The sequence below is a fragment of the Cnephaeus nilssonii genome (assembly GCF_951640355.1).
Source record: "Cnephaeus nilssonii genome assembly, chromosome: 6".
NCBI classification, from domain to species: Eukaryota; Metazoa; Chordata; class Mammalia; order Chiroptera; family Vespertilionidae; genus Cnephaeus; species Cnephaeus nilssonii.
Window position 1 is genome coordinate 39,920,986 of NC_137077.1, and position 24,392 is coordinate 39,945,377.

Consider the following 24,392-nt stretch of genomic DNA (forward strand, 5'->3'; position numbering starts at 1 on the left):
GGCATTTAGCAAACACACTGGTTCCTTCAAGTTACTTGGACACCATGAAAGGCGACCTGAAAAGTCTCAGAGTTAATGCCTTAGTCCACTAATGTCATCCACCTACGGGTGGCTGCGTCTCTGTGGCTGGGCACCGCCTCTCATTTGTGAGACTTGGGCTCAGTAACGACAATGATGGCGAGTGCTCCAGCTCGCCCAGGTTATTTTGTTTTGCAATTGTTTTTTGACGTGTTCATGCCTGTATCTAACTGACCTCAGTACATCTCTGAGTGAGGAGCTAAATTGTTCCTTTGTGTCTCTTCCTTATTGGGTAACTGAGCAGTGAAACGTCTTTCTCTAGTGTTACAATTTCTGTTGCTCCAATTTCTCTCTGACAGGATAATTACTAAGTTTGTCTTTCTTGAAGTCTCACAGATTCATGCTTATTTGAGTTTCATTTATCTGTAAATTCCTTAGCCTTTTCTGATAATATGTTCAATTTGTTGCTTTTCTCTTTTAATACTTTAAGCTTCGAAGATCTTGCAGATCCTCAATTACTTTCAGAATTGTATGGCCATTGCCCTCCTTTTTATTTTCTCCTGGTTGGACTTTGAGGTTCTGATGATTTTTTAAAGAAATATTTTCTCACAGGGGCATTTTCCTTCTGTTTTTGTTATAGTATGCATAATTTTACTTTAGTTCTGCAGTTCAGTTAAGATCTCTAGATTCTTGTGTCTTTCCATATCTTCCTTGATAATTTCATTCAAATGGAGTTTTATCAGAACTAAATAGACATGTGCTAAAAGGATTTCATCAGATGGAAATGGATTATTATGCAAGGATTTCATCAGATGGAAATGGATTATCATCAGCAGGCCTGAGAGTGGTTTACAGGGTACCTCAAGGGACTTGTATGAGAACCTTCCATTAGCTGAGGCAGGCCTAAGATTGACAGAAAACTCTGTTACCGGATTTCCAAATGAGTGTATATAATCATTGCAGGTACAGAGGAAAACATACAGTCACACACACATCGGGCCTCAGTACGTGGTTAAATTAGGAAACCTTACATAAGACATGATGTTAGTTGCTAGGTAAGCAGAGAGGAAATGAGGAAAGAAAGAGAGGAAACAAATTTGTGCCTGCTTTCAGATACAAATTTCTATTTGGAAAGACAAGCCATACAACCTGGGCAGTTATAAGTCATCCTAGTCACCAAGACCTGACGTGTCCCATCCCCCCACCTTAGGGCTCAATTTAGACTCTTAAAGGTTTGCTCTTCTACTCTCTCCACTCTGCGCCCACGGTCATTTTTGTAACGTACAAATCTGATGATGACAGTCGTCTTAACAGCTTCACCTGAGTTTTTAAATGAGGGAGTTCAAAATCCTTATTACTGGTACACAGGACTTCTTATCATTTAAACTCCCCACATGCTCCTTAGGTTTATTTCTCGCCATCTCCTACCTCTATACAGAGCTCATCCCATGTTTTTTTTAATGGAACTGTAGGCAGTATCTGTTTCCTCAAAATTTGCCCCACATTCAACGTGTGGGAGTGCGAGAGACATCTGCCCACAGAGGAGCTGCCATAGGGGCCTCCCCGGGGAGCCACGGGCATCGATCCGGGGTCTCCTTTCCGGAGCATCTGCCCCTCTGCCACAGGGAAGGAAGGCGGCAGGAAAGCCCTGCTCTTTCAACTTGTGAACCAGCCCCGGACAGACGCCTGGAGCAGAGCTATGGAAGGACATGGGGGCGGGGGGGTGTGAGCTGGGAGATGAGAGCCTCTGTCCTCCCAGCCGCCACAGCACAGGCCACCACGGGGGCGGGCTGTGGCCTCTCTCCACACACTCAGGTGACTCCTGGTGAGGCTGGCCACACATCCGCCTGTCTAGAGGAGGTCAGGCCCTGGGAATGGATGACCACTGGGATGGTAAGCAAGCCCCCTCTGCCCGGAAAAGGGAAAAAGAGAAAGGGACAGGACACATTTTCAGACCCTCAGAGCTAGAGACCCATCACACACATGTGTGAGAACCCTCCGCCTCCATAGCCTTCTCTCTTACTGCCTGTGCCTTCATGACAGTTAGAAATGACCGCTCCTCAGGCCATCTGCAAAAAAAAATTAGGCATAAAAGGCACACAGTTTAATGAAAGAAAAATATGGATTCGTGAAGCTGAGTATCTGAAACCAGAGAATATCATATATCTGCAGTGTCTAGGAAATATTAAGCTTCGTCTTGTTTCTGTACACATGCTACCCTATCTGTCTGGAATGCTGTCATCCCCTGCTCTGGTCTAACTCCAACCAGCTCCTCGCTGCCCGGCTTTGGGAAACCTTCCATAACATCCCAGGAGTCAATGGATTTGGCAATGGGTAGTTACAGGAGCTAAAAAGAAGTTATTACTTTAAAACATAATTAGATGAATGGCTCTTTAAAATACTGAGTTCCTCTATTGCACTGATATACTTGTCAACAATCTAGGTATTAAGTAAAAAATAAACAGAATACATATATATATATATATATATATATATATATATATATATATATATATAATATATATATATAATAAATATATATAAATATATATAAAGTACAGTGGTCTAACTCCTCTTGTAATTCTGCAGCTGCACTGACCAGTCAATTCATATAAGAGACATAAGAGTGGAAGACCACTTTGGCACACATGTTGGAATCCCAAATACGAAGAGAAGCGATATTAATTTAGCATGCTGAGAGTTCTGAAGTTTATTCTGATCACATATGGCAAGCCAACACACACACACACATAGATGAAAACAAATTTAACAAAGAATTTGTATCTGTGTCAATGTTAGTACATGCTAATGGCCAAGAATTTATAGATTCATTTGTCTTTGTTTATCCACTGGACTGTACACAATTGTACAGCATATATGAATTAGGATGATACATATCCTTGCCAAATTTGATTACATAGGCCTACATTTGTTGTTTTGGGGTGAATTACTTTTTTAAATTTCAAATGTTTATTATTTTACACTGAACTTTTGTGAAGATATTTGACATAGTCACATACCAATCATAAAATGATAAAAATGAAAAAATCAGGCCACACAAAGTTAAATGTTAAATACTAACCAATTAAATAAAAAAAGATGTCCTTTGATTTCAAAATGGATGAATTAGAAAATGCTAATAAGTTCTTCCTATGAAACAATTTTTATTCTTGAGTTGATAAGACTAATCAGTATGCATTTGTAATATAAAAGTCAAAATCAAAGAAAAGGAAGGATTAGAAGGAGCTTTCAGAAATTAACTCTCAACTGGGCTACTGGCAATAACTTTATGATGTTGACAATTATATCATTAAAAAATATGTTCTAGGATGAAATTACCATAGAACTGACATAGCCATCAATGTTAATTCCCAAGGAGTAATAAGTTTCCACAAAAACTGGTAAGTACCCAATATAAAAGTGCATGGAGAGGAGAACCAAGATGGCTGCGTAGGTAAATGCCAATTCTGGCTGCCTCCCACGATCACATCAAAATTACAACTAAAATACAAAATAACCATCATTCAGAACCACCTGAAATTGGGCTGAATGGAAGTCCTACAACTAGAGAAGTAAAGAAAGTACATCAAGACTGATAGGAGGGGTGTAGGCAAGAAATGGGCTGGTCCGATACCCATGTGTGGCTTTCTTTGAATTGGGAGGGTTATTTCTGCTGCAAAGGCCTCCCGTGAGAAGCAAATGGTCCAAGCCCCACACCAGAGCTCCGCCCAGGGTTCCAGAGCTGGGAAGAGACGTCCCCATAACTTTGGGCTGTAAAAACCAGGGTAATTGTGGCTGAATGACCCAGAGGCTGCTGGAGAACCAGGCAATCATTCTTAAAGGGCCAGCACACAAACTGACAGCTACCTCTGAGCTTCAGCACCAGATGACAGCTTTGGGGAATGGGACATATGGGGTGGAATTGGATTGTCTGTCATTGGAGCAAGAACTTGGGGGCAGCTTTCTTCCAGACAAGGGTGCTTGCAGGGGTCATTGTTCCTATGCTGTGACCTCCCCCATCGCAGAGCTCACTGGCAGCCATATCTGAGTTTCCATCAGCGTGGCCCACACTGTTCTCCACCCTGGTGATTCCCTGAGACCCTGCCTCATCCAATTTGCAGCCCCACCCAAGCTGTTTATAGCGGCTTTTACATATGAATGGCCTGTCCTGGCTCAGGCTTCAGACTTTCCTAAAATCTCTCAAAAAAGCTGCAACTGGTATTCAGTGTACCCCAAACCTATCAATAAGATGCTCAAGACCCAACACTAGCACCAGCCTGTCTTGCTTCACAGCTGGGTATTTCCAAGCCCAATACCTGTAGCAAATAGCAGCCATCTGCATATCCCTCTGTAGCTCCTGCTGAGTGGCCCCAAAACCAGAGCATCCCGTGGATAGCTTCAGACCATACCAGGTTATAACTCTACACATTACAAGTGACACACTCAAGAGGCAGACTCAGTGAGCCCCAATGCCCTACTGAAACAAGTCCTGTTCCATAGAGGTGTCTCCTGAACAGCAGCTCTTCTACTTTAGTCACAGCTGGTCCTCACAGCCAATTGGCCTACAGGTCAATTCCTCTCAGTGGCACCGATAGCAATCAAGGCTCAACTACAACAAGCCTGTACACACAGCCCATAAGGGGCATACTTTGGGTGCCTAACTCAGGTGACTGGGAAGGCTGAGCAACTGGGCCCTATAGGACACTTATTACACAAGGGCACTCTACCAATTCCAGGAGACACAGCAGCTCTACCTAACACATAGAAATAAACCAGGGAAGCAGCCAAATTACGGAGACAAATAAACATGCCACAAATAAAAGAAATGGAAGCAAAGCAAACTACTGGGTACAGAGTTCAAAATAATGGTTAAAAGGTTGCTCAAGAATCTTGAGAGCTTCAAGGGACATGAAAAAGGACCAGTAAGAAATTAAGTATACACTAACTGAAATAAAGAATAATTTACAGGGATTCAACAGTAGGGTAAAGGTCAAATCAACTAATTGAAATATGAGGAAGCTAAAAACACCCAATCAGAAGAGCAAAAAGAATGCAAAAATATGAAAATAGTGTAAAGAGCCTCTGGGACAATCTCAAGCATACCAACATTCACATTATGGGGGTGCCAGAAGAAGAGAGAGAGCAAGACATTGAAAACCTATTTGAAGAAATAATGACAGAAAAACTTTCCCTACCTGGTGAAAGAAACAGACTTACAAGTCCAGGAAGTGCAGAGAGTCCCAATCAAGGGGAACCCAAAGAGGCCCATACCAAGACAGATCATAATTAAAATGTTAAAGGGTAAAGACAAATAGATTATCTTAAAAGGGTCAAGAGAAAAGCAGTAAGTTACTTACAAGGGAGTACCCTTACAACTATCAGCTGATTTCCCAACAGAAACTATGCAGGCCAGAAGGGAGTGGCAAGAAATATTCAAAGTGATGAATAGCAAGGCCCTACAACCAAGATTATGCTACCCAGCAAAGCTATCATTGAGAGTTGAAGGTCAGACAAAGAGTATTACAGACAAGAAAAACTAAAGGAGTTCATCATCACCAAACTAGGATATTCTTTAAGATGAGCAAGAGGAAGAAAAAAAAGAGATAAAAATATGAACAATAAAATGGCAATAAATACATACCAACAATTGAATCTAAAAATCAAAATAAATGAATAAGAAATCTAATGAACAAAATAAACTGATGAATAAAATAGAATCAGAGGCATGGAAACAAGGAACAGACTGATGAATCTCAGAGGGACGGGAGGAGGGGGGACATGAAGAGATTAACCAAAGAACTTATATGCATATATTCATTACCTATGGACACAGACAGGGTGGTAAAGGCCTGGGGTGGGGCAGGAACCGGGTGGTGGGGGGCAAGGGGGATCATCTGTAAAACTCTCAACAATAAAGATCTTTTTTTAAAAAAAAGCATTACCTTTTCCCCAGTTAAAAAAAATAAAAAGTACATGGAGAAAAAGCCAGTTACACTACATGTATCAAGTGAAAAGCAGGGGAATAAAGAACAGATTTGTGACATCAGCTCCCTAATAATATGGAATATCTAAGACATGCTAAGCTTTGAGACATTATCATCACTACACATTATGTTCTTCCACAGTTTAAAATAAATTTTCAAAGTTTACCTTCCAGAAATGATAGAGTCATCTATTTTACTGTGTCAAGAATTTTAAAAAAAAGAAAAGAATAGTATTCTTTACCCTTGGGTTAAAATACAGATTATAGGCAATTGTGTAAAACATCTTTCTCTTCCACAAACTGAAATTTCCCTGAGGATGGGAACAATGGCTTATATATCTTTTATCTCAGAACAATAGAATATGAGGCAGATGTTATAGAATCTGTTTTCAATTACAAGGGGGGCATGATTTAGAAAGTACTACAACATGGGTGTGTGGCTGTGGCTAGGATAAGATGCATAAGATGGTTATTAAAACACAAAGTTTGTATAAAATAAGTAGCTCAGTAAATAATAGTGCTTTTTTTTTCTTTATGAAAATTTTTATTGAAAAGGACTTTTATTAGGGATATCCAATATATATGTATTCTAAGTCTTCACCTGAGGATAGGTTTAGACAGAGGGAGAAAGAAACATCGATGTTGGTCAGGGCTAAATAACAGTGCTTGTTTTTAATTGATTTTAGAGAGAGAGGAAGGGAAAGAAAAAGAAGGGGAAAAGGGGGGCAGAGGGGAGAGGGAGAGGGAAGGGGAGAGGGAGAGGGAGGGAGGGAGGGAGGGAGGGAGGGGGAGAGAGAGAGAGAGAGAGAGAGAGAGAGAGAGAGAGAGAGAGAGAGAGGTGAGAGAGAAATATCAATTGGTTGTTGCCTCCCGTATGCACCAGGGATCCAACCCGCAGCCTAGGAATATGCCCTGACCTGGAATCGAACCGGCAACTTTCAGTGCATGGGAGGACTCAACCAACTGAGCCACACCGGCCAGGGCTACATAATAGTGTTTTTGATCATTCAATCACATGGGTTAGTGTTTCTGTGAGAAATAACTTATTCCATGGGGGAGAAATAAACATGAATCAGTCTCTGGAATGGTTCTGAGATATTCTGATCATATTTCCCTCAAGCCCTGTTCGCATCATGACACAAACTATGACTAGAATCAATGGCTCCCAAAGAAGACAAAAATTCACATGTACTTTCCACAGAACAATAAAGAGAAGATGCTATACATTTCCTGTGAAAAATCTGTGTCAAGAAATTATTGTCTTTTTTATCGCTGCTTTTGAGAAAAAAAGAAACTTGCTCACTGAATGTGCCTCAAGGAAGATGATAAACCCACGTCTGACTAGCACACTGCCAATCATTTTCTCATGGGGTTAATAAAAGGGTCAGACTATCTTCCCCATTGGAAGCAGTTGCCTCGTTTGCGCACAAAGAAACACACTGAGTTATAGGCAACTGCTCTGTGTCTACTCAGCTCCCTCTGTGGGGGTCCAGATAGACACACTTTTTGGAAAATGAGAAATCTCTCCTCGTCAGTGGAAGGCAGAACCAGTGTGAGTGACACCTAAAGAGAACAACGGTTGCAGTATACTACCTCCATGACTAGTTTCTTGGTCCGTGTCCCAAAACTTGTAACTTCTTCCTTGAAAGAATGAAAGGTAAGCTTAGAAAGGTGAAGAGAGTCCTCTCTAATCACGACAAGCTCCCGAGGCAGGAGTTAATGACCGAGTACTTACACTTCTGAGCGAGGCACCGCTCTTTCTATAAACGACTCCCCTGGAAGTCGGGGAATTGTTTATACAGCTGCGATAGCCTGGGTAGAAAACACAAGATCTGAATACGGGATGCTGTCATTGAGGAGGCTTTGCAGGTCCTTGGCCAAAAGTCTAGCCATCGAGATATAAAAGGTCAAGAAGAACTCAATGGATTGGCCCCATAACATAAGTGGCCAACTTCCTGCAAGAATCTCCCACCATCCTTCTATCCAGGTGTCAAATTCAGCTCTGGCTGTTTAAGTGCCAGCAAAAGACATGTACAATTATTTGGACATAAGGGTACATGATAAAGTTATGTGGGCTTTTGTTTCAACTAATTTTCCCTTTCAACCAATTTATGTATATTTCTCTTCATCTGTAATAGTTCTGTGGGAATTATTCAACAGATATTTATTAATATTAACCTCAAGGCATATTAGCCTGTACCATCAGGTCAAAAATAAATTAAAATAGGTAAATTTTAAATGAAATCCCTAAGCAGAAAACAAAATTTGACAAAACAGAACGTTTCAATTCATGTATAATACTATAGTCATGGAATATCTAAGACATTGACTCTCATGGTCAAGTTGGGAAGAATTACTGGAAACAAATACGTTATCACCAGCATGCCAAATACTGGAACTAAAATAGGGGCTAATAGGGTTTCTGCACATCACCCTCCCTCCATCAACCTGTGACTTCTGTGCACCCCAACCCAGGGTCAGAGAAAAAGTTTGGAATTGACCTCTGATCATGTCACTCCCCTGCTTAAAACCCCTTAAGGGGGTCATGTTCCTAGACTGAATATCAGAATCTCTGAGATGATCTCTGAGCTTCTACAGAACCTGGCACCGGCCTATTTTACCAGCCTTCTCTTATTCTTTTCACACTATATTAGCTTCCTTCCAGTTCCCTGCTCTTGGCAAGTTCCTACTGTCTTTGCACCTGATTTTTCTTCTGTCTGGCATGTTCCTCTCCCTGTTTCGGAGTTCATTTCAAACATCCCATCCTTAGGATAATTTCTCTGAAAGATTACCCATCATCCCAATCTCATCTCCCATTATAGTCTTTGTTAAAAACAGCAATGACTATAATATTTATTGAGTGATTATTACATACCCACACACTGTTTTAGGTGCTTTTGATATAATAATGTATCCTTATTTTAACCCTATGAGTAGGTGCTCGGTAAATTATTTTAATTGCACCCATCCACACTTGAATCAATGAATGAAGAAGATGCGATGAAAACCCTAGGGCAAGGGTGCATTGAAATTCTATAATTGTATTCTTTAGGAATCGTGTGTCTACTTTGAAGAGTTCTGTGGTAGTGATTTGCATATACTGAGATCACACTTGTAAAAATGTAAAAAAATTTGAGGGAAGTGTTATGAAAGGTTTGAATCCTCTCATTAGAAAATATGTTTAACTGAATAAGAAAGAAAGAGTACAACAGCAATTTGAGAACGTGGAGCTGAAAGCCATATTAGGAGTATATGTGTGTATTCTTATTCACACATATGCTCCTATATGTACTGGAGTTATTTCTCCTAGTCACAGTTGGTACCCGGTGACAACTTTTATTCAGGTGGCTGCACAGTTTCTATTCTATAGCAACTAGCATCCATGTTCATCTCTGTGCAGTTTTATCTGCTAAAAAGCAGATCTGAATGATATTCTTGAATACTTCAGTTCACAAAAATCTAACCAGGCCTTGGAATAAAATATCATCAATTAGAAAACTAAAACATTCTAAAAAGGGGAAATTCTCAATGGAAATTATTTAGGATAGTCAATCTCTTGGGTTCAAAGACTTGAGTGAGTCCCAACCTACAAACCTTTTGGCCATAAATTACAACAGTGCCTGCTACGCCATGTGTATTAATTGAATTAAAACAAAGAAGAACCAATGTTTCTGAAGCATTCAAGCTTCTAAAGTCTAATCTAGACAGAATGAATTACACAACTCATCACTACAGTCTATAGATTTTCATCCATGAAGTGCTGAGTCAATGAGCACAGAGATTTCACTTTTATTAGGCAGAACTATATTACCTTCCAAAACAGAGAAAAACTGTTCTTAAGATAGATATTAAGCGCACTCTCCCTTTTAAATGTTTTATTTGCTCAATTTTCATATATGGATCATTCCCGGGGAAAAGCATACCACCTACATTTATAGCATAACTATTTCTCATTTTACGGTCCCACAAACATGTCTCAACATGATTTAACAATACAATCAGTCCAGAGACTGCAGACATATTTTATAAAGTCACTCAGACTGTAAATACATACTGTCAAATTCCCACAAAGACTAGTATGTTACTCTGAAAAAAGGCACACCAGAAATCATTGTTTTTTTATACTTGCTGACTTCTAAAGGACATCTAAAAACTGGTCCTGTTTTAAAAAATAGCTTCTCACTTTTTTTTATCAGGATAAAATAAGACTAGAACATTTCTCACTTCATTCCAGTTGTACACTGACATATCGGTAGGTGATAATAACTTAGAGGGATCAGGAGGGTTAATAGATTGATAATCATAAATTGCTGTGCAATGAGCTATCCTTTGAAAATACATATTTTTATTTTAACTTTATAAATCATTAAAAACATAGTTGTTTCTTTCCTGTATCAGAAATTCTTAAAACTTTTTTTAATACTCTCTGGCTGACTAAAAATTAATAGACCATTTACTCATTATTAATAAATTTATTAATACAATAATTTACCCATTGATTTGAGACTTATGTCCATCTAGTTGAGGCTGAATATATATATATATATATATATATATATATATATATATATATATATATATATTCCTCATCTGAAGGATTTTCTATTGATTTTAGAGAAAGAGGAAGAGAAAGAGGGAAAGGAGGGAGAGAGAAAGAGACAGAGAGAGAGAGAAGGGAAGAGGGAGAGAGGAAGAGAAGGAGAGAGAGAGAGAGAGAGAGAGAGAACCATTCATGTGAGAGAGAAACATCTATCAGTTGCCTCCCGCATGTGCCCCAACCAGGGATTGAACCCACAACCTAGCTATGTGCCCTGAACGGATTCAAAGCCGCAAGCTTTTGGTATATGGGACAATGCTCCAACCAACCAGGCTACCGACCAGGGTGAAATGTTTTTTAAAGCTGGTCCTTCCTTGTTCTAGCCATTTGTTCCAAAGGGGTTGCTAGCCTTTTCAACCACTAAAATGAGGTAAAAAGAACTTTGAAACTCTGCTACCAAATATATTAACTGACCTGTTCAATCATTCATCTTTAATTCTTTCATTTTTGCATTCTTCAGTCTATCTGACCATTGATCCATTGCTGCATCCATTTATCACATAGTGTGTACACCAATAGACTTAATGAGCTCTTAAACCTGTAGCTGGCCACTAGTACACATTTCACTCTCTTCTACCATTCTCTTTTCACCTTCTAATCCTCAGGAAGAACCCCAGTAGTGAGAGAGAACTTTCTTTTCTGCTTAAATGAATGAGGGGATGCCTGTGGAACTCAGTGAAGACTGTTAGAATATCCAGATGTTAATCAACTTTAACAGACATGTACATCATGGCAAAGTTTAATTACTGATTAAAATGTAGATGTCACTGAGTCACATATGACCCAAAATAGTCTCCCAGTATTCCTGCTTAGATTCTGTATCAATCCCTACTTTTACTTCCCCCCCAAAAAATCACCAAAATTGAGTCTAACAACTCACTTTTCCTTAAACACTTTCACCTTCAGATCTTTACATGTACTCTACTGTCCCTTTTCCTGGTGGTCCCTTGCTACCAACTTTTCCACTTTCCACCTTCACCATAAGCATGTTTCTACTCATCTCTCAAATTTTAGAAAAGCAAAAGCAAACAAACAAGTTTTCAGAGTTAGCTTAGGAAAGGCAATCATCACAGTCTCACCTGTATCTTGTGCAAGTAGCATTCTGACCTGACGGAGCTATTGGTTTAAAAGTGATGCGTGGGGAAACCTGGGCCGACAGCAGAAATCCCAAAGCAAGAATAATGAGTGCCACGGTGGTACCTAAAAAAAAAAAAAAAGTTTTGCATTAGAGAATAGCTGACAACATTCTTCCAAAGCAGACTGAGTTTGACAAGATTTATCTCTGAAAAGTACCTTGATCTCTCTTCATTGTATTAAAAAAAATTTGTCCTAAGAACAAATTATCAGAAAAACTCATTAGCACATCCATTGTGAGACATGTAGTTAAGGAGTAGATTGGTAATGATTTTCAAAAAACCCCCACACAAAACAACAAAAACCCAAAACAAAAAACCAAACCACCCCACAGCTTTCATTGCTGAGAGTCTCAAAATCCATTAGTGTAACCAACATTATTGAGTGCCTGACATGTCAGGAACTATGAAAGTCAACAGATTTTCACAGTGTTTCTTGCATTGCGGAGAAAATTGTTCTAATGGCATTTGATCATAAGACCCAAATCAGTAGGCTAAAAAGTAATTAACTGAATATTTTAAGAGCACTTGAAATAGCATTTCTTATTAAAGAAAAGTAGCATTCTTTGAAGACTTTAAGATGCCAGAAATTATAACACATGTATTCATTTCTCTTTGCTACTGATAATTGGAAGTGGAATATTTGTTTTTTATTTTAAGGTCTGTGAATGGTGATTATGTACATCACTTAAAAGGCTCATTTTTGAGAGACATCTGATGGTAAATAAGAAAGTTTTCCAATGTCTGTCCACTGTTCCAACCTTGATGAGAATAAACAAAAAGGGCCATGCTCTAGTTTCATTTTTCTTGATAACTATTAGATGTTTTTTAACACAGTTACCTCAAACAAATTATTAACAAAAATTGCTGATTGAAAAAAAAATACTCTCTAGGTATGATGATTGACTTAGATGTAGCGAATTAGATTTAGAATAAGACTGATCCACTGTCAGGTCACCTAAGGGCAGAAAGTCAGCCAGGGAGTATAAAAAAAAAAGTTTTATGATCTTCTGATACAGGAAAGCAATGACCAGGCTTTCAGTGATCTATGTAATGAAATAGGTTTCCTGATATCAACTATTAAGGTTTAAGGAAGAATGCTTATTGTCATAGTATAGCTCATTGCACAGTAAGTTATGATCAAATCTATTAACCCTGCTGATCCCTCTAAGTTATTATTATCTACCTAACCATGCTCCCACAGGAAGTGAAGTGTGTTGGATAAAGAGCATTCTCAAAAATACCTGAGGTAACAAGTAACAGTAACTACCTGGTACAGGGCTTAGATTAGTAACACTTAAAAAATTATGTCCCTTCCCACCACTCTGATACAGCACACTTTGTGTGCATAAGTATCACCTGGCGAGCCTGTTCAAGTGCACATGCTCCAGACCCACCTTCAGAGATTCTAATTTTGTAGATCTGGGCTAGGGCACAAGAACCCCCCTTTCAAAAGCAGTACCAGCGATAATTCTGGTGGAGACCGCCTATGAGTGATACTTTCAGAAATATTCCACTACCAAAATATCTGGGGGAAAATAGCACAGTGCTTCTAGCTTTCCTATTTATAAGCAATCAAGTTACATAGATATAAACCTTCTATTAAAAGAATCAAGGGGTTGTCATTAAGTTTGTAATATTTACAAGAAAGGCCAGTTCTCTGAGCAAGCCTGAAAATACTGAAAGTCAGAACACCACAGAATGTCCTATATTTAAAATTATTCATGGACTTGGACTGTATGTTTTATATTTCTTTGTATAAACAGTTTCTTTGCTAAATAGTTTATTTGCAGTTATTTTTACTGAGTGAATACCTATTCAAAAATTATTTTGATACAAGCTGTCCTACTATTTTTAACCCAATATAATAAAAAGTTATAATAAAAACACAAAAGAAGGAGCAAAAGTGAATCAAAGGTTTAAAAATTCTAAGCTAATTTAAGAAATTTAAAATAGAACAGTGTTCTAGTACTTAGCTCTATCCTATCGAATAAAAGGGTAATATGCAAATTAACCATCACTCCATCACAAAGATGGTGGCGCCCATAGCCACAAGATGGCGGTGCCCAGTCCCCTCAGCCGTGCCAGAGTCCCCCAGTCCTGCAAGCACAGCATTGCACAGCAAGTTATGATATGGGGGGGTGGCTGCTGAGAGCAGGCAGCTTGAGTGGCCTGGCGGAATGCTTGCCTCGTCGCTGTGGCAACGAGGCAAGCATTCTGCCCTGGCCGTGGAGGGCTTCTGGGAAGCAGTTGCAGAGCGGCCGGGGTCGGACGCTTGCTTCGTCACCGTGGCAACAAGGCAAGCATCCTGCCCCGGCTGCGGAGGGCCTCTGGGCCACGGAGAGCCTCTGGGCAGCGGGCGTGGAGCGGCCAGGCCCCGCAGAGAGCAGAGAACCATGGGGAGTGGGCCTAAGCCATCACGGCTCCTGGATTGGAGAGGGCTCCCAGATTGGAGAGGGTGCAGGTCGGGCTGAGGGACCCACCACCCACCCCTGTGCACGAATTTCGTGCACCAGGCCTCTAGTTAGAATATAAAAAAATATACCTACAGGCAAATGAATAAAACAAATGCATTGAAATAAAAATGACAAATCCAGAATGAACTGCCATCAGAAAGTGAAATAAACATCTATTTTGTGGGTCTCAGTGGAGTAATACTAACACAGTCGACCCTTTCTATCCATGCATTCCAAATCCATGGATTCAACCAAACAAGGATTGAAAATATTTGAAGAAAAAAAGTTACATGTGTTAGGCCCAACTGAACATGTGTACAGACTTTCTTGTCATTATTCCCTAAACAATACGGTATAACAACTGCTTGTGTAGTGTTTACACTGTATCAGGTATTATAAATAACATAGAGATGATTTAAAGTATACGGCAGGATGTACGTAGGTCAGACCCAAATACTACACCATTTCACATAAGGACTTCAGCATCTGAGGGGGTCCTGGACCAATCCCTGGCAGACACCGAGAAGATTATACACTAGCAGCTTTTTAGCAGTGACTTTTCTTCTGAAGAGTGTAAACTTCCATGGGTCATTATGTTCTAGTGGAGCCTATTTAATTAGTTCAAAACCAGAACTGCAAAAACAGCACTATTTCATCTATATGTGCAGGTAAAGAGGAGACCTGTGACAAAAACCCAGGCCCTCTCCTCCTAAACCACTGCAATTTCTACATCATTATTTTATTTTTAAATTTTTTAATTTAAGTTCTTTTTGTTTAAAGTATTACAATGTCTCCTCCCCCACCCCTCCCCCATTGACCTCTCCTCGGCTATATCATCACTTTAATTGGCCACATCACAAGGAAATCAGGTGCCCACGTCATGGAAGAGCTGTCTCAAGCAGGAGGCATCACTGTTTGGCTTGGTCACGGATGGAGCTGGGATATTGGTGGTGTTGGTTGAAAAGAGAACATGGCAGGAAAGAAAGGTGCTTACAGGTTGTTCATGAGAAATTTCTTGGTCTCCCCACCAAATAACTGTCTTTTGTGGGGAGGGGAGTTAATCCTCGCCTGAGGATATTTTCCCATTGATTTTTAGATAGAGTGGAAGGGCGGGGGAGAGACAAAAAGAAACATGGATGAGAGAGAGAGACACACACACCAATTGGTTGCTTCCTGCAGGCACCCTGTCCAGCCTGCCACCGAGGTACATGCCCTTGACGGGAATCGAACCTGGGACCCTTCAGGTCGTGGGCCGATGCTCTATATCCACTGAGCCAAACAGGCTACCACCAAATAACTGTCTTAATGCTTCCTCTGGACAGTGTGAACTTCCTTGGGGCAGAGGACCTACACTGAGTGGTGAAACGTGACACCAGCTGGAAGAGGTCAGGAAAGCCCCTGCATTTTGATGTTGCCAAATGACATCCCATTATAGTTAAAACGATAAAGACTCACTGGTGGGCAGTAATAAATGCTGTGATAGCCACACTGCTCTGGGCACTTTCCTCTCTGTCAGGCAGTGCTTTACATGCTGTGCATGTACTGGTGTGTTCAATCCTCATTACAATCCTGGGAAGCAGGGACTACGGTTAATCCCTGTTTACAAATGAGGAGATGGAAACTTGCTCAAAGTCACCCCATTCAAACCAAAACAGTCTGGCTCCACAGCACCTCAACACCCTGCAGAACTGAGGAGAAAGTGTCTCACTGGAATACCAGTGAAGGAGCAGAGGCTGCTACAAAAGAGTGTTTTCTACGAATCTTGAAATCAGCAGTTTTCTCAGATATCAAAAGCCAATTCCCAAGTTGAAGAAAACCGGAAATTCTATTTTAAAAAAACAGACCTCTTAAGGGAGCAATATATGGAGGCCTGGTTGAAAAGGAAGGATATCTATCTTAAAACTTTTAAAGTGGTTGTTATCTCTTCTTAGAGTTGACCTGAGCTTCAGGGGTTAGCAAATCCAATTTCCAACCAACCGTAGAAATGTACTTTTAGCACATCACTACCTGATGGTACTATCCTTTTTCTTTTTCTTTCTTTTCTTTTCTTTCCTTTTTTTTTTTTAAGTTTACCATCCTAAGGAAGCAGCTGAATTCACTGTTGGATAGCTCTGAATATTAGAAATATTTTTCTTATATTAAGTACAAATCTATGTCCCCTAGACCCGTGGTCGGCAAACTGTGGCTCGCGAGCCACATGCGGCTTTTTGGCCCCTTGAGTGTGGCTCTTCCACAAAATACCACGGCCTGGGTGAGTCTATTTTGAAGAAGTGGCGTTAGAAGAAGTTTAAGTTTAAAAAATTTGGCTCTCAAAAGAAATTTCAATCGTTGTACTGTTGATATTTGGCTCTGTTGACTAATGAGTTTGCCGACCACTGCCCTAGACCATCTGCTAAAATAAGATTATCTATTAGCTCTCCCTTTAGACCTTTTTTCTAGGCAAACACTTCTGGCTTCTTCAACAGGTTTATAAATGTACTAGAGGCCCGGTGCACAAATTCATGTATGGGTGGGGATCCTCGGCCTGGCTGGCGATATCAAGGTCTATCCGGGGGCTGGCCGGTCAGGGGGAGAGACCCCAGGTGGTTGGCCAGCCAGCTTGGGGGAGGGGCCGCAGGAGGTAGGCTGTGGCAGTGCACTGACCACCAGGGGGAAGCTCCTGTGTTGAGCGTCTACCCCCTGGTGGTCAGTGCGCATCATAGTGTCTGGTCGACTGGTTGTTCCAGTTGTTCAGTCTAATGGTCGCTTAGGCTTTTGTATAGATAGATGGTTTTTTAAACCTTCACTTGTCCCTCACCTTTCCTCACTTCCCCTCCGTTCCCTGTGTACCGTGGCTGTTGTGATTCCTTTGTCTCTCAATCAGTGTTTCCCGCTCCTTCTCCTCAGTTGATACTACAGTTCAACCTACATTATTGGACTCTTACTAGTAAACAAGCACAGAGGGTGGATGCACTCCATGCCTCTTTCTGGGTTGAGGGTAGGAAAGAGTATGTGTTCCGAGTGCGAAACTAGGAATGTATTTTCTCATCAAATCTGGAACAAGGCCTGAAGGAGTTCCATTAGATTAATGCTTGAGGTATACGTATTTGGTTACAACAAAATTTAATTAATGCTGGCCCGGAAACTTTACATTTGAATGAGAAAATGTATTCTTACTCTAGGTAAATGTATAAAGGAACCAGTTGATGATAGCTAATAGACAAGTAGGAATACACCTGTATACATGGAAGAGATTATATATGCAACCATGTGAAGATCATGGCAAAGATGGGTCCCATCTGTCAGCTTTACAGAGAAATAATAAATGAAATGGGCAAAATTTAAAGACAGAGGATACTTGAAAGTGAGAAAGGCTTTGTTCTACTTAGCTATCACTGAAAACAAACTTAACAAACCAGAATTTACTGTTGAAAGAGCTTAGAAGTGACATGCTCCAAATGTATTTTCATATTATTCCAAAATTTAGAAAAAAAAAACACCTTTGTTAAAAAGTGAGTTCATGAATACCAAGTTTTTCAACCAAGGAAGAACAAAAAGCGATTATTTTTGTCACTTTTGTACCTTTGAGCAGAACTCAAAGTAACAGCAAAATGGTCCCCTCAGTAGATTTAAATTGTTCTTACAGTTCTGGTTATTACGCATTCTAGTTTCTAGTTATATATCAAAAAATTCTCTAAGTTCTCTTTAAAAGAAAACACAAAAACTTTTTGTCTAGAAGAGCTCTACTGTTTGGCTAGAAACAGTATCCAAAACACTACTGGTATTGTACTTTGGAAGGTTAACTTGTTGTCATTAGAGGAAATGTAGTAACTGAATCCTCATCCAGGCACCCACCTGCTAAACTTCCGAAGGTAAGCTTTCTGCGACCCACTTTCTCAACAAGCCAGACTCCCACGAGTGTGAAAATGAAATTTGTGAAGGCTGTAACGGAAGCCAGCCATATTGCGAGTCTGTCATCTTCAACGCCAGACATCTGCAGGATGGTTGCACTGTAGTACCTGCAAGGCAAGAACAAAACAGTTGTTGCTGATGGTTATTCAGGGAAACAGAGTTATTTATATAGAAAAATACTCAACTGACCTCAAACAAACCCTGACTAGCTACGGTAATAGTATGAAGTTAACATGCAAACTGTGTAGAGGACTATGATAGACTGTGTTCAGATAAATTTACTTTGAACTATACATAATAACACTCAAGCAAGAGATAGAGGGCTGAAGGCTTCCAAAGTGGACTTTATGCCGGAAGCCAGTTCCAGCATGTCATAATTGGAAATTTCATCAAAAGGCTGACGGAACTTGGGGACTCAACAAGGGCTGAGTCACATATGTTATCGCCTGTTGGAATGGCTAAAGGCATTTCCCCAAACCTGAAAAGGATGATTGTTTGCTGCCAGACAGCTCAGGGCATCTTAATCTACATGTTATTGCATCCTACTGGCCAAACACCTCAATAGCCATAGGCTATTTCCCAATCTGACAATGCTTCTGTATGAAACCTAACCTTTGAAGTGTGTATCTCCACCTTGCCTTAGGACAGTGGTCTGCAAACCACCGTTTGCCGCTCTGTTGACTAATGAGTTTGCCGACCACTGGGATAGGGGCTTAATCACAAGGAACAACAACAGCCTGTAATTATTGGAATCGAGAGTCTAGGTCAGTGGTCCGCAAACTCAAAGGTAGGTCAAGTTCCCCTCATCCAATTTACAACCCCACTTAAGCTGCCTGTGGCAGCTTCTGCATTTGAATGGCCTATCCTTGAAAATCTCACAAGGCGCAGTTTGCCGACCACTGCCTTAGGACAAATTGTGTTAATAAAAAGCAAGGGGTCCTGAGACAAGGAGAACCTGATTTCCTCAGCCAGGCTCCTCTGACCCCCAATGCCCTCCAAAATTATCTTTCGTCTCTGGATTCTTACTTCAGTTACACGCAGCCTTTCTCCAGATTGCTGAACCCTTCTTAATGCTGGAACAAGAACCCCAGCATTAATGGCATCCCGAACTGGGGCTTCCTGAACCCTTGCAGCACCAACATTAATGGCGCCCAACGTGGTGCTCGAACCCACGACCCTGGGATTAAGAGTCTCATGCTCTACCAACTGAGCTACTTTAACCCACAACGAGGGACAGGGGCAGCTGGTAGTTTCACTGAAATTCTCACGAATAAGCTCCAAGTCCACTGAATGAACGAGGAGTCATCATACACTGAGCAATTATGTACTTAAAAGAATAGAGACTCGCTGCATATAAAAATTTGCTTTTTGCCATCCTATTCCATTAAATTATAGAGTATTCTCAATGTGTTAAGGATAAAAACAAATACACTACACATAATAATTTTTCCAAATAAAGCCATACACAAAACAGATTATTTCAATGTTTTCATTTTCTACAAAATCACAAATATGCAAGTGTTAAATTAAGGGATAGAAAGAGGAGTAGTATCAAGCAAAGTAAGTTGGCGAGTGTCAGAATTTTATTTAAAATGTAAAACGTTTCCTAGATAGCCAGGTTAGGTGACCTTATCATCCACTCATTTTTATATTTATTTATTGAGTACCCGCTGTATAAGTTGTGTGAGATATTAAATCCCACAGAGATGTTATGAGACCTGTTATTGCCCTCAAGAAGTTTGCAATTTGGTATAAGGAAATGAAATGGGAATAAATTTACTATCACAAGGTATTAAACTCACAATATGGGATAAAGGACAGAGCAAACTATTTTATTTGATATTTTCCAGAGAAGTAATGCTTGAGTTGAGTCTTGGAAGAATTCACAGGGCTTTGCTGATCTGGCAGGACACTCACTGGTGATGAAGGAAATGACTTGTACAAAGGAAAAAAGTGCAAAATGCTGTATGCAAGGATCACAGAAGGTGAGAATGCTACCTTGGCTGAACATAGGTGCAAAGAAAAGGGAGGAGTGTGACATGGGGCAGTAGCAGGAGCTCCTGTTTTGGAGGCCTTGACTGCCGTGCTACATGTTTGGGCTTTTATCTATAGTCCCTGGAAATCATAAAATGGACTTTAAAGAGAACGCAATTAAATCTGTTCTATCAAAAGATCACTCTAATGATAGCCACACAGGCTGTCTGGAAGCAGAATGAAACAAAGATACCTTGTTTTGAAGCATTTTATTTCAGTTCAGTACACTGGCAGCAGGCACCTATAGATTAATGGGAAATGCAATGGCCTTCTATCTCCCAGACAGCAAGAACTGCAACGTCCACCCACACTAAATCTTTTCCTAGATGGAGTGCCTTGAGATTCATCTTCATCTTTTTCTCTTTAACATCAGTAAATGTGTTAGTTTTTTATTTCAGCCATAACAAATTACCACAAGTTTAGTGGCTTAAAATTTAAGCCTTAAATCAACACAAATTTATTATCTAGCAGTTCTATAGGTTAGAAATCTGATACTTTTTTTTTTTTAATGTCAAAAGTGACATCAAAGGTGTCAGCAGAGTCTTCCTTTCTGGAGACTCCGGGATACAGGTTTCCTTGCCTTTTCCGGGTTTTGGAAGTCTCCTGCATAGCCTGGCTTGGGAGGACCCCTTCCTCAATCTTCAAAGCTAGCAAAGGTAGGTCAGGTTCCCCTCATGTCACTTCACCCTGCTGTTCTCCTCTGCACTTGAAGATCACATTGGGCTAACCCAGATTACCAGTAGGATCTCCTTATTTCAAGGTAAACTGATTAGCAGATTTAATGCAATCCGCAGCCTTCATTTCCTTTTGCCATGTAATGTAACATACTCACAGGCTGTGGAGATTACCATGTGTACATTCTGGGGTGGGAGACCTATTCTGCCTATCACGTAAAGGTTCTAATAAACAAAAGGCCAATAGCCAGAATGAGAAGGTGAGGAACGAAGGCAAGGACGTTCACTTAAAGCAGGCATGGGCCATTTGGATATTTATAACATCATTTACAAGCCATACAAAATTATCAACTTAAAAATTAGCCTGCTATATTTGATAAAACATTTAATTAACTCACCCCTAATGCCTTGGCAGGGCCAGACCAAACGATTTTGCGGGCCTTGTACGGCCCCTGGGCCAGACGTTCCCCACCCCTGACTTAAAGGATAATCAGTTCCAGAAAAATTCAGGCAATACTTATATTCTCTTTAATATGGACAGGGAATGAGATATCTAGGTCAGAATAATTGACGAATCTAGTTTTTAAAAGTTAGGTGATGGATGGATTAGTGAAAAGATACATATTCAAAAAGTATGAATCCCCATGTGTTCGTAAATGATGCTATGGGACAACCATTTATGAAATCGGCTACCACCATATTTATAACCTTCTACGCCTTTATGTAGTAGTTTGTATTTTCAAAGGAATGGGTACACATTCAAAAGTTGCACAAAGCAAAAGAGAATCGTCTTCATAAAGGTCAATGTGAACAACAAAAAAAGGCTTTCTTTCCTTTCCAGACTCCAAGTAGGGATGCCTTCTCTTTTTAACATCATTTTATAATACCCATCAGACAAAACTATCATCTTCTTCAAAGGTTTCCCTGGACAACCTCTGGTCATCTCACACACGCCATCTCTTCCCCAGAGTGCAGTTGAAAGGCCTAGCTAGGGCAGTGTGCGCCCATAAAAGCCGGCTTCATTTGTCTCTGTAGACGTCTAAGAACAGGAAAGGCTGGGCTTGATGTGCATTGCTCTCAGAGATTATGTGAGACCCAGCTTCCAGTCCTGAATTTTAAATCTGAGTAGAACAAAACGGCTCTAGAAAACATAGAGGCATTAGTAATGGCAATCTATCCTAATGGTGACTTTTAACTAGCAATAAGAGAATACACATGGGCATTTTAAATGCCTGGCAAAATACACATTTTACGATCCAATGCATTTCCTATGAATTTCTGAAAACAGGTTTCCCCCCCCCATCTTCCTGAAGCTACAGCCTGCCTTATTCACTATTGCCAGTGTAACAGAGTTGAACAGCAAGAATTAGGTACTCAATAATTGTTTATTGAATTAATTGAATTTATCTATCACCAACTTTCAAAAAGGAATTAAGGATATTTATAATAAAAAAACACATTATAGAAGCAATAAAACAAAAATTAAACAATGATAAGAGAAAGAGAGTATTTACATGACAATAATTATATGAAAACTTCAGCTACATAAGCACTGCATAAGCTAGCTCTGAAATTGCTGGCAGCCAAGGCAAAATAGTAAATGATCATTCTATCTGTCCGACAAAACAAAACTTATCAGTTCATGATAAAGACAAACTTTTTCTGACATGAAAGTATGAAGACTTTAATTTCATGAATGAAAGAGGTATGTAATACACTCGTCCTGACACCAACAGCCACTCTAAGACGAATTAACAACTGAAATGTTGTCATCATTATTTTAATTCATGGGGCACAAAAGTGATATGTTCTAGCAGTGTTGCAGATAGCTTCCAAATAGAAACTCCTCTATGAATCTTGCATTGATTATCTTTTGGGTCATGTCCATACTTAGGATAAAGACCAAATCAAATGAGAAGACTGGAAGTTCCAGGGCTTAGCTTATTATAAGCCCTGAAAGAGTCCCATTTTCTAAGTTATGCTGTTTGGCTCTTTTAGCTTCTAATTTATAAATACATTATTTGTGCCATACGCCAATGTACACTGACTACAGATTTAAAAAGTCATTCTAATAAAAGATGTTCTTTTAACTCAAAAAGTTAGATTTCCCTATTGGGATGGTGTTTATACAGTCAACAACGTAGAAAACTATGGAAATTACATCAACAATTTTAAGAGAAAAATATTTCACACAAATACAAAGGTCTTAAAAACAGTTTTAAAATGATTAAAATTTTCATATCTATTTTATGCATTTTGTACATTGAGAAAACCTCTGTGTATTAGATGTAAGTCGTAAGCCAAAAATAAAAATTACAAAGCAGAAATTAGGATTTCATGTATATCATACGTATTTTGAGCTAACATACCAGCCAACTGTACCATACCATTCTTATATCAAGTAGTGATCCAAAAATCATAGTAATCCTCGGAGAGTTCATTATTGATCACAACTTAATATATAACATAATTTTCCTAAGTGTTCCAATGTGATCTTCTTCCATCTCAGAGACCAGTCCTCTCATTCTGGCTTCACACCTCTGGAAAACTCAGGAGAAATCATGCCTCACACAGCTTACCCTGCCAGTATGCATCCCCAAGAACAATGACAGAAGCTCTCCAATAAGACCTCCAACTCATCAATTTGCCAGGTTCACTTACTAATTTTTTTCTATAAAATATACCCCCACGGGATATTGGACATTTGAGACTTAATGCAGGCTCACCTTTCTTATTGGCTGAATTGCATGCATATTAAATCAGGTGTATTTGTTGCCAAACCTGCTTATGCCTATCATTGTAATTATGTAATTTAATCAGATAATACATAGATCAATAAAACATAAGATGCTAAAAAGCCAGTTGTATTAAAATTAAGGCTGCATGCTTTGAAAATAATAAATAAAAGTAAATTGTTTTTAAAAAGTATGTGAGTAACATAATACAAATGGGGATAAAATGAAAAAGTCTGAAGATTCTGCCCTTGGGTTTCTTCTCAAGTATCTTTCAGTTCTTGATCTATTTGAAAGAAACTAAACCTGGAATTCATAGATGACAATATTGAAGGAGGTTTATGTAAAAAAAAAATTCTGTAAGTTCAAGTAGTGGATATGATGAATTATAATACAACTGAAATTAAAATGTTGAAAGTATATAGTAATGCAGCATTTCCTCATAACTGTCTTTTTGAGTTAACTAAAGTGCCAATCCTAATCGTGTCAGCTAAGAGGGCTTTCACCAGGCTTCGTCATGGCTCACATGCTGCTTATTGCCGTGACAAGCAGGAGTCCAGGACTCAGGTCATTTATTTCCACACGAACCTGCAGAGTCACTAATTTGACTCCATCTTCCTCTCGCCCCACCCACCCCTCCCACACTCTCACGGTGCGCCCCGTGCACCAAGTCCGCACATGAGGGCACCACCTTCTCACAGCTCAGACCTGGAGTCCAGGCTGTTTTTCTCTCACGTCCTAGATACCTTAGGAAAGGAAGGAAATGAGCGACACCAGACCATCCTCGAACCCTCCTTCTTGAGCTCTTGGCCTACTTTCTGGTTACTCCTCACTCAGTGGCGACTTCAGTCCCTCATAATTTTCTTCTCCACTC

The 24,392-nt window shown here is 39.8% G+C and overlaps 1 protein-coding gene across 1 annotated transcript in view; it reads right to left on the reverse strand.

The window, feature by feature from the left end:
- SLC2A13 (solute carrier family 2 member 13) overlaps positions 1 to 24,392 on the reverse strand; it is a 278,507-nt gene that overhangs the window by 60,612 nt on the left and 193,503 nt on the right. The window contains exons 5-6 of the mRNA XM_079774143.1: positions 18,022 to 18,185; positions 11,678 to 11,798 (exon numbers count right to left, since the gene is read on the reverse strand). Coding sequence (XP_079630269.1) covers positions 11,678 to 11,798; positions 18,022 to 18,185 — 285 coding nt within the window. The remainder of the gene's footprint in view (positions 1 to 11,677; positions 11,799 to 18,021; positions 18,186 to 24,392) is intronic.